At 48.1% G+C, this 10,149-nt stretch overlaps 1 protein-coding gene across 1 annotated transcript; it reads right to left on the bottom strand.

Annotated features, from left to right (window-relative positions):
• Window positions 1-7,764: 7,764 nt before the first annotated feature.
• Window positions 7,765-9,893, bottom strand: LOC123089636 (protein TIFY 6a). Its single transcript, XM_044511267.1, has 7 exons — window positions 9,657-9,893; window positions 9,450-9,580; window positions 9,138-9,310; window positions 8,939-9,023; window positions 8,477-8,828; window positions 8,178-8,241; window positions 7,765-8,087 (listed from the first exon to the last, which is right to left on the bottom strand). Exons 1-7 carry the CDS (start codon window positions 9,733-9,735, stop codon window positions 7,889-7,891), a joined length of 1,083 nt encoding a protein of 360 aa, XP_044367202.1. The 5' UTR covers window positions 9,736-9,893; the 3' UTR covers window positions 7,765-7,888.
• Window positions 9,894-10,149: the final 256 nt, after the last annotated feature.

The raw sequence follows: 10,149 nt of genomic DNA, 5'->3' as shown, positions 1-10,149 counted from the left end.
AAGCCTACTTGATGCTCACATCATCAATAGTAAAAAAATCATGTTGTTTTAGGCATTGCACCGATGGTCATGAGTTAAATAGAGCCATGTATGCATCTATTGGTCGTTCGCAACAGCTAACTGCTTGCTGGTGTATCTACAACTCGTATCTCCTAAATAATGTGCTACATGATATGTCACCTTTTTTTGGGTTTTTTTTTTTTGCCTTTTTCATGTATAGTTTTTTTTAGCTAAATTTTCATGTATAGTTTGATGTGCTACTGATCATGCCCCCCCCCCCCCCAAAAAAAAAAAAAAAAAACTGGTAGACAATTATTATTTGTGACATGACATCAGTACAGATTCCCCCAAACTTCGATGGATATGTTGTATAATTTGTACAAAAGTTTTACAGTCTGCAAAACTAATTTGAGAAGGTTCTTTTTGGCGAGAAATCCAATTTGGCTCTTGGGAGCATATGCTCCTGCCCACCCTTTCTTTTTTGAATGTTCAAATAAAATAAAATTAGATGTGTTATCCTCCCCTCTTACATGTAGCTTTGTGATAAGCAACAACGAGGTATCTTAACTGTGGTAGGACATGCCAAAATTCTTAGACCTTCGAACATTCAACGTCGCGTGTCTCTTCCATTAAGAGGCGCCAGCTAGACAGGCAGTACAAATACAGATCCATTATGCATTGCAAAACATCTAGAGGAGACAAAAAATATGTTATACAACATGGGTTATTCTTATTGCTATCTCTTTACTTTTAATGGTAGCATGCTCCTAAAAACATAGTCTGACTAAAATTAAACTAGAAAAATAATAATCTCATAGTACAATAGGAAAATCTCTCTATCTCTCATTCCAACTCAATAACCACCCTACGGGACATTCCTAAGCTAGCGCCATCGTACATGTCCATGCTCATAGACTCCTGGCAGTTGTTGCCGGGTGGAGCATTGTCTGCGCTAGATAACCAGCTTGGAGTGCTCGCACTGCCCAAGCTGCCGCTGCTCACTATCGGGCTCTTTGACAATGGGTATGGCGTGACACTTGAAACTCTGCAAAAGAAATAGTGCGCCGATGAAATTTGATCCAAGGAGATGTGGCTTTTGCAAAGTGTAATCACCAAACTAACATGCGATATATTTGTACCTTTCTTTTCGCTTCTCCAAGAATCGGGCGAGAGATGCTTTCTGAGATTGATGCACAGCTGAACCAAGAGCATAAATCAATACTATAACAAAACACTTTCCTAGCTAGGCAGGCATGACCTGTCAGGCTGGTTGTAATGGGGAGTATCATATACTAGTATCATGCATATAATAGTAGTGTATGATACTATCTCCCTAATGCATAGTATCATATTTTAGTATCATGTAGTACTCTATTTATTGCCATGCATGACACAAAGTAGCATAGCATTTATTATGATAGGTATCATGATATGATACTCCAGCCTTTTTTTCTTCATTTAATGCTATGACACCTCATCAAAATTGACTAGTTGGCATGCATGATACTACCTATGATACTACCATTACGGGCAGCCTCAATATGAATTGAAGTGAAGAACTAGTAAACTAGTATAATTTGTAGTACGTACCAATTGGCTTAATAGCTGTTGCGACAGCAGTAGATGCTTGTTGCATCCTTTGAGCTGAGGATGCCTGACTTGGTGGTGGAACAACTGATGATGATACGCCTGAAGATGTCGTCGGAGCTGGGATGTAATTTTGATAGCCCGGTATGCTCTTGAAGATCGTCGGAGCTTGCGACGCGGCAGGGATTGGACTTGAAATGACCGACACATGCCTCGGCTCAGGCACCGGCACTCTTGCGGCATTGGCAGAGACACGAGAACCAGGTTTCTGCACTACAAGTGCCCTGGGTGGGCTTGAAACAGATGCCCTGCTTGCTAACACCATAATCTCCTGGGCCTGCCAAAGTTCAAAAGAAGTTCAAAATGCTTCTTCATTCACCACACGAGCAATTAACGTATTCATACCTTGTCCACCGGGACATCGAATACGTTGACGGCGCTGTTGTAGAGCATGGTCATTGGTGTTGAATTTGGATTCCATATGCACCGGCTTTGTAGTTTGGGGCCAAACATTCGTTTGTCAGTTAGAAGAACAAGTTTGAGATTACTATTATTAGTTCGGAAAATCTGCTAAAGAGATATATATAGATTAAAATAGATGATGTACTACGACCTTCGTCCTGGTTTATTGGTCCCTCTCACATTTTATGCCATAATTTAACTTTAAATTTAATTAATAAAATGTTAACGTACCTTGGTGCTTAGACACCGGCCGCAGATGTATAGACGGGACTGTTGGCGGTGAGACGCTGCTGTGTTCTGGACGCGATGCCATCGGTGGCACTTGAGTTGCTCCCCGGCGGATTGGTCGGCGGCCAGGATCTGCCGTGGTCGCCATGGAACAGGAGCTGCCCCTGCAGAACAAGCAGGTCAGGTCAGACAGACGGACAGACTAGTATCTTGTTATCTAGTGGGAGGAGCAGCAGCTGAATGTCATATGACCAAGGAGACAGACAAACCTGACGATGGGACATCGGCGTGTTGGCGGTGGGCGGCCCGAATGGCATAAAGGGCGCCGGAGTGGCCTGCTGGGACTGCCGCCGGTGCGTGACAGGTGCTCCTCCCCGCAGCAGTCCCGGCGGCGGCGGGTATTCTGAATGTAGAAGGATACCTGCTGGCTTCATTAGGTTGCCATTGCCAGTGTCCTCCTCCTCCTCACGGTGGTTGCTCCCAATCTCCATGGGCATGGCAGAAGAAGAGTGGGTAGTTGGATTTGCGCGAGGCCCAAGCAAGTAAACGGTTGCGTGCATGGCGGGCGGACCCAGTTAACACGTGGAGAACAGCTTTTCTTCGGAAGCCTCGCAACGATCAGCGCCACTTGACGTGCTCTCAGCCGTTCGTCACGTGTCGAGTTTTGGGCGCTTCCTTCTGATTTTATTTTTTTAATATTTTCGCATGCGTTTTCGGCTTTTTAAACGGGTTTTCCCGGATTTTTCGACGTTTTGATTTTCCACCGGTCTTCCTTAGCTTTTTAATTTTTTTTGCTAGAGTCACAATTTTGCTTCCACGAGAGGCACGGTTGTGCTTTCGCGAAAGTCACGGCCGTGACTCCTCGGAAACAAAAAAAAAACATGTTTTCTTTTTTCTTCCTTCCACGAGTCACGATTTTGCTTCGCGGGAAGCAAGTTGTGATTTCGTGAGAGGCACGGGCGTGCCTCTTTCGAAAAGGGAAAAACCTATGTTCCCGGTTCATTTTTTTTTGTGAATTCTTTTCATCAAAACCTATCAATATGGGATCTAGTTTTGAAGAACTCGACACGAGGAATCCAACAGTAAAAATGGTTTGAAATTTTGACGCAGTTTAAGGGATAAAACGTTTTGAATAAACGATCTACGAAAAAAGAAAAAAACTCCAGATTGCGACAAGTAGCACACATGCAGCGCGTCACTTGTCGTAACCTGGGAAGAGTGAAGTGATCTTTGTAACGAGTACTCCTCAACTAGTGATTTCGCCGTCCGCGAAGATTGAGCCAAATTTGTGTTGTTCGTTAGGCAAGTGGGCCGTGGATTCTGTATGTGTGGCTGTAATTAGAGTTGTGGTAATTAGTCGGCCGGCCCATCAGGTCGGCCCACGTGCTCACTCCGCCACATGCCGACATGCGCGCCGCAAGGCACAGATGAAGCCGTCCCAGTGACGCGTGGGTCCAGGACCGCGCGGGACCAGCCTGTCTGCGACAGATTTGCCGAAGCACTCGCGTGTGTGCAAGCGGGTCAACGCGTTCCCCATGCGTAGAACGAGCCAAGTACGTGGATTCTCTGTGGACCCACGTGGTGTGTCTGCGAGCCAAGAAACAGAGAGAGAGAGCCCGCAAGAGTGGTACTCCCTCCGTCCGGATTTATTGGGCCTCTTAGCAAGTTTGCTCTGATCTGTTTTTGTAAGTCCCCGCTAAATATGCGTGTTTACTTTCCTCGATCAGCTCCGCCGAGCACGCACACGATTGGGCTGCCGTTTCGGCTTCATCGCTGCATGCGGGAAAACAGCAAAGTACCAGCTGTGAGCAATAACTGCCTCGCGCTGTGGTTGGTTGCATGCGAAAGTAAAGCTGGGCAATTAGCTGCTGTGAGGCTTTGGAATAACTGCAGATTAATCTAATTGGCTGCTGCTACTTTCGTAAGTCACGGATGGTTACTTCCTTGGTCCTCGTGCCGTGGCTAGCAGGCCCAATAAACCCGAACGGAGGGAGTAACTTATAGTAATTTTTCCCTGCCCACTAGGGTTTCCTTCCTCATGCTGCCTCTGTCGACATTGAGACCCTTCCCACCCCAAATCCACTTTGCTTTCCCCCGACACTTCTCGTAAAACTTTGACATCAAAATTTTAATATTTTTTTTGTTTCATTCCGTATTATTTGACTCTTCGACCCGGCACATCTTGCGCACTTGTTCTCATCAATTTTTCTTTCCTTGGCATCACCATCATTTTTTGTGTGCCTGTGTATATTTTTTTACTCTTACATTATTTCCCTATTCATATCATATACAACTAAGTAGTTGATCACATTAAACTAATTTCTCTTAAACTGAAAAATATGTCACATCAACATACAAACATACATGACAAAAGTTCCACCTCAAGATGCAAAAATGCATCAAGAAGGGTCATCTCAATAGTGAAAATAGGGAATCATATGTACTCCATCCGTCCCATAATGTGTGCCAAAAAATGTCTTACATTATGAGACGGAGGGAGTATCATATAACAAAAAACAAATTACTCCCTCCGTTCCATAGTGTACCGCATATAGATTTTTTACAAAGTCAAAAATCACAAATTTTGACCAAGTTTCTGGAGAAAAACATTTACATCTAGAATGTCAAACACATATTGTTAGATCTATCACAAGATGTAGTTTCATATTTTGTATTTTTGCTATTGTAGATATAAATAGTTTTCTCAATAAACTTGGTCAAAATTCACAAAATTTGACTTTTAGAAAAATTTATAGGCGCTACATTATGAAATGAATGGGGTATTAATTAGAATACCCATGCTCCATAGAACCAAATATAACTGAAATATGTTTCGATCGATTTCCGTAGGGACAAACAAGGTATCATCTAGTTAGTAGTATGAGTCTTCCCATTCACATTTTTTAGCTACTTCTTTTTATTCTGCCCCGATAAGAGCATCTAGAAATGGATTGGGCAAATCCAGACCACTATACGTCAGTGGACGCGTCAGGATGCGACAACAGACAACACCGGTCCAGCCCTCAAATGTCCTCATTTGTAATAACAAATCCTACTTTCGAAATATCAAATCCATGTAAACACATGCACGTCGATCATCACACATAAACAATGAGTAGTGTACACAAATACAAATTAGCGGTACATAAAAACACATATGTAAACATAGTCTAAACATAAAATTTGTTCATAGTGCATAACTGAAACATAAACAACAACATAGTTCGGTGATTTTCAGCGTGGATTGCTCCACACGATCATTAGAAGTTGCATGTGCGCATGTTGATCTCCAAGTTGTCGATGCATCTAAAGAAAGTTGGCAATATGCTCTGGCTCCTGTTCCGAGAGGCGAACCTGAACTTCGAGCTTCTCAAAATCATGGGGGCAGGCTGCCCCTTTGCCCTCATCCTCAACAATCATATTGTGTAAGATTACACAACATGTCATGAGCTGTCAAAGTGTCTTCACTTCCCACATCATTGCAGCTACACAATCAATACCCCAACGAGTTTGAAGCACTCCGAGTGCCCTCTCCACATCTTTCCTACCGCTTTTTGCTTGTGCAAAGAGATTTTGCTCTGCCGACTCGGACAGTCAAAACTCGACAAAGATTATTTAAATATTCGCCAAGTTCCTGATAGAGAAAGAACTTGGCGAACTTAATGATTGCCGGCCATGTCCAGGCAAGTCCAATTCGCCGAGTTTAACTAGGCAAAGACGTTGCCGGGTTGATTAACTCGGCAACAAGGGCGACACCAGTACTGGTAGCTTGGTGATAATTAAGCAACATTGGAGACGCCCTTACTCTTAGAATTTGTGCAGCTTGTTTCATGAACAGACGACTAGCAGTACAAATACAGATCCAGCAAGCTTTATGCATTGCACAACAGCCAGAGAAGACCAAGAATGTGTTATACAATATGGTTATCTCTTCTTCTTTTTTAGAAAAGGAGGATGACCCCCGGCCTTTGCATCTGGGCGATGCATATGGCCACTTTATTAATTATTCTCACAAGACCTTATAAAGTAATATAACAGTAAAACTAAAGCCGCCGTCTAAGCATCTCTATCCAGCTGATGAAGGGCGTAGATAGCCTTGGCCTAATACCAAACAGACATCGCAGGCAAACCTAACATCTAAGACCTGAGAACCCATCCAGGACGCCTGCCGGGCATGGGTCTCACCGGTCCGGCGTGCACTCAGATGCCGCCGCCGCCAACTGCCACCGCTCCATCTTCAGAACTGTACTGATGCATCAACCTTGCTCGGTCTAGCTATCGTCGACGCCATCACGGCGCCAAACGGCACCTCCTCCCTGCGCGCAAATAGTTGAGCATGTCGCGGTCGCCACTGATACACCCCAGCGCCATGCTGCCAGGTATCACCAGCCGACACAGCTTGAAGTCCTTGGAGGATCTGTCGTGCGTAGCACCTGCCGACCATGCATGACAAAGTGTAGCACCTGTCGATTAGGCATGACTTGACATCACCATCGAAGCTCCGTGCAAGACGAAGCCGCTCCACCTCCTGCCTATGACATCCAGCGCTGCTCCGCAAACGATGCTCCCAAGAGAGAAACGACACCACAATGCCATCATGGTCCAATCTAGAACACCAGATCCTAGGGTTTCCCCTGGAGCAGCACGAGTGGGTCGACAATAGTTACACGACGATGCCTTCATCAAGGTAATGGCGAGAACGCCGCCATCGCCTGTCGTCGGCTCGGTTTTCACCGGCAACCATGTCTCCCCTACTCGCAGCCGGGACAAGATGATGGATCTCGAGATCCGATCACCAAGCCTCTGGCCGGCCATCTCGCGAAGAAGATGACCACCACGTCCACCAGTGTCACCACGCCGGGCATGCGTCGCTGCCGGCACCCCCATGATGCCTAGAGGCCGACAAGCCCAGACCCCGGCACCACCAGATCCAGATCGGATCGGGGTCCAGGTCCCCAAGCCGCAACCACCGCGGAGGCATCACCACTAAACGAACCACCAGGCCCACCATGCCGCCACCACCGATCCGAGGTCAGATGGTTTGTCGCCGCAGACCCGGCCGCCGATGTCGAACGCCGCCACGCTGCCCGAGGCAGGGCCAACTGCCGCACCCGCCACTGCCTTGGCCGAGGCAGCCGTCGCGCCGCCGCCGGAAGGCAGGACCATCGCGCCGCTAGGCCAGATCGGCCGTGCCACCCACGCCGCGGGGCTCCGCACCGCCCCCACGGCGCAGGCAAGAGGGGAGACCCCCGCCACCGCCGTCAGCCCCGGGCTATAGCCGGCGGCGTCCTTCAGCGGCAGCGGAGGGAGGGGAGGAAGGATGGGGACCCCCGGCGGCTAGGGTTTCAGATCCCGCCCGAGTCGCCCGAGCGGGGGCGACGCGAGGGGCGACGCGAGGGAGGGGAGGAATTTTGGAGTCTCTTATTGCCTATTGTTGTCTCTAAATGTTAATGCTAGCATGCACCTAAAAATAAAAGGCATTTAAAATTAAACTAAGGAATATGCAATTAAAAGAACAAATCTCATACAATAGGAAAAATTGTTTTATCCTTCTAAGAAGATCATCTCTTAGCTAAGACTAAGAGTAGACAAACCTTTTTTTTTTTGTCTCTCATTCCAACTCTATAACTACCCTATGGGGAATTGCCGACATAGCGTCATTGCTAACATAGCTCATAGACTCCTGGCAGTTGTTGTTGGGTGGAGCATTGTCTGCGCTAGATAACCTGCTTGAATTGCTCGCACTGCCCAAGCTGCCACTGCTCTCTAGCGGGCTCTTTGACAACTGGTATGGCGTGGCACTTGAAACTCTGCGGAAGAAATGGCGCACTGATGAAATTTGAACCAAGGAGATACTGCTTTTGCAAAGTGTAATCACCAAACTAGCATGTGATTTATACCTTTCTTTTCGCTTCTCCAAGAATCGGGCGAGAGATGCTTTCCGAGATTGACGGACAGGGACAGCTGAAGCAACAGCATGAATCAGTACTATAACACTTTCCCACAATCTGAATTGAAGTGCAGAACTAACTACTCCCTCCGTCCGGAAATACTTGTCATCAAAATAGATAAAAGGGGATGCATCTAGATGTATTTTAGTTCTAGATACATCTCCTTTTATCCATTTTGGTGACAAGTATTTTTGGACGGAGGGTGTAGCAAGCAACAAGTGGTAACAAAGTAGTAACTTTGTACGTACCTATTGGCCTAATAGGTTCTGCGACGGCAACTGGAGATGCTTGTTGCATCTGTTGCGCTGAGGATGCCCGGGATACCGGAGGAGCAACTGATGATTGTACGCCTGAGGATGTTCTCGGATCAGGAGTGTAATTTTGGTAGCCTGGCGGCGTGTTCCTTGGGAGCGCCGGAGCTTGTGGCACAGCGGGGATTCGACTTGAAATGGCCGATACATGAGTTGCAAAGGTCTTCCTCGGGTCGGGCACTGTAAATCTGGTATTGGCTGGGACATGGGAGCCTGATTTCTGGATTTCAGTGGGTCTGGGTGGGGTTGAAACAGATGCCCTGCTTGCTAAAACCATAATCTCTTGGGCCTGCACCATCGTTAAGAAGAGATAATCAATAACCCATATCTAAGCAAGACATGAGAAGTTAAAAATGCTTGGGTCATTCAGCAATCAGCACACGAGCAATGCATGGATACCTTGTCCACCGGGACGTCGAACACGTTGACGGCGCCGTTGTAGAACATAGTCATCAGTGTTGACTTGGGATTCCATATGCGCCGGCTTTGTAGTTTGCAGGCAAAGCATATAATTCATTTGTCAGTCAGTTAGCACGACATGCAAGTCTGAAACTACCGTCGTCAGTCACTAGAATTAGTTGAGGAAATCAGCTCAAACCTTGGGGCGTAGACGCCAACCGCAGACCTATACACGGCACTAGCACTGTCGGCGGTGAAACGTTGCTGAGCTGTGGACGCGGTGCCATCCGCGGCACCTGGGAAGCTCCCCGGCGGCGGCGGCGGCCGGTGAAACGGCCTGGGTCCGCCGTGGCCGTGGAACCGGAGTTGCCCCTACATGACAAGAGTACCGAAGCAGGTCAGGTCAGACAGACCGACTAGGATCTTGCTATCTCGCGGGAGGAGCAGAGCAAGAGCAGCATCTGAATCACATTGGAGCAGAGCGGAATGAGACAGAGAAACGCGCGCGAACCTGGTGATGGGGCGCCGGCGTGTCAGCAAGCGGCGGCCTGAATGACATGAAGGGCGCTGGAATGGGCTGGAACTGCCGCCGGTGCGCCGCAGCCGCAGGTGCCCCTCCTCGCTGCATTACCGGCGGGTAGTCTGAATGTGGAAGAAACAAACTAATTGACAGTATAATGCTACACAATCTGAAGGGTGAAGGGGGGGAAGCACCGACCTGAACCTGATCCCGGCCTCATTAGATTGCCGGTCGCCTCCTCCTGGTGGTGGCGGCTGCTCCGAATCTCCATTGACATGGAAGAAGAAGAAGAAGAAGCCACCCTCCGCCGCTCTCGATCAACAAGGGGCGGCCATGGTTATCGGTCGGTTAGTCAAATCCGAGATATGCGCAAGGCCCCAGTCCAAGTGAACGCGTCCGTCCTCCGTCCTCCGCACGCATCGAGCTGCGTGCATGGCGGGCGGGCGGGACCCAGTCAACACGTGCCGCACGCGAGGATCGAGCCAGATAGGGGTTGTTTATTGGGCAAGTGGGCCGTGGATTCTGTCTGTGTGGTTCATAGTTAATTAGCCGGTCGGCCCATTAGGCCCGCCCCCGATGCGCGCGCGTTGGACGCCGCCAGGCCCACGTGCTCCCTCCGCCACGCGCGCGGAGCGAGGACGTGACCAACCCGTTCCAGTGACACGTGGGTCCAGCAGGGAGCGGGACCAGC

The sequence above is a fragment of the Triticum aestivum genome, chromosome 4B, assembly GCF_018294505.1.
Source record: "Triticum aestivum cultivar Chinese Spring chromosome 4B, IWGSC CS RefSeq v2.1, whole genome shotgun sequence".
Lineage (NCBI taxonomy): Eukaryota > Viridiplantae > Streptophyta > Magnoliopsida > Poales > Poaceae > Triticum > Triticum aestivum.
Note: the sequence above shows the minus strand (reverse complement) of the source record. Positions and strands in the feature narration are given on the sequence as shown.

Bases quoted from the DNA above. Each gene is read 5' to 3' on its own strand.
- LOC123089636 (XM_044511267.1), bottom strand. From the start codon at position 9,735: ATGTCAATGGAGATTCGGAGCAGCCGCCACCACCAGGAGGAGGCGACC. The intron at 9,311-9,449 runs GTTCGCGCGCGT...CTTGTCATGTAG, and splicing joins CGCCGGCGCCCCATCACCAG to GGGCAACTCCGGTTCCACGG. The intron at 9,024-9,137 runs GTTTGAGCTGAT...CAAACTACAAAG, and splicing joins GTTGGCGTCTACGCCCCAAG to CCGGCGCATATGGAATCCCA.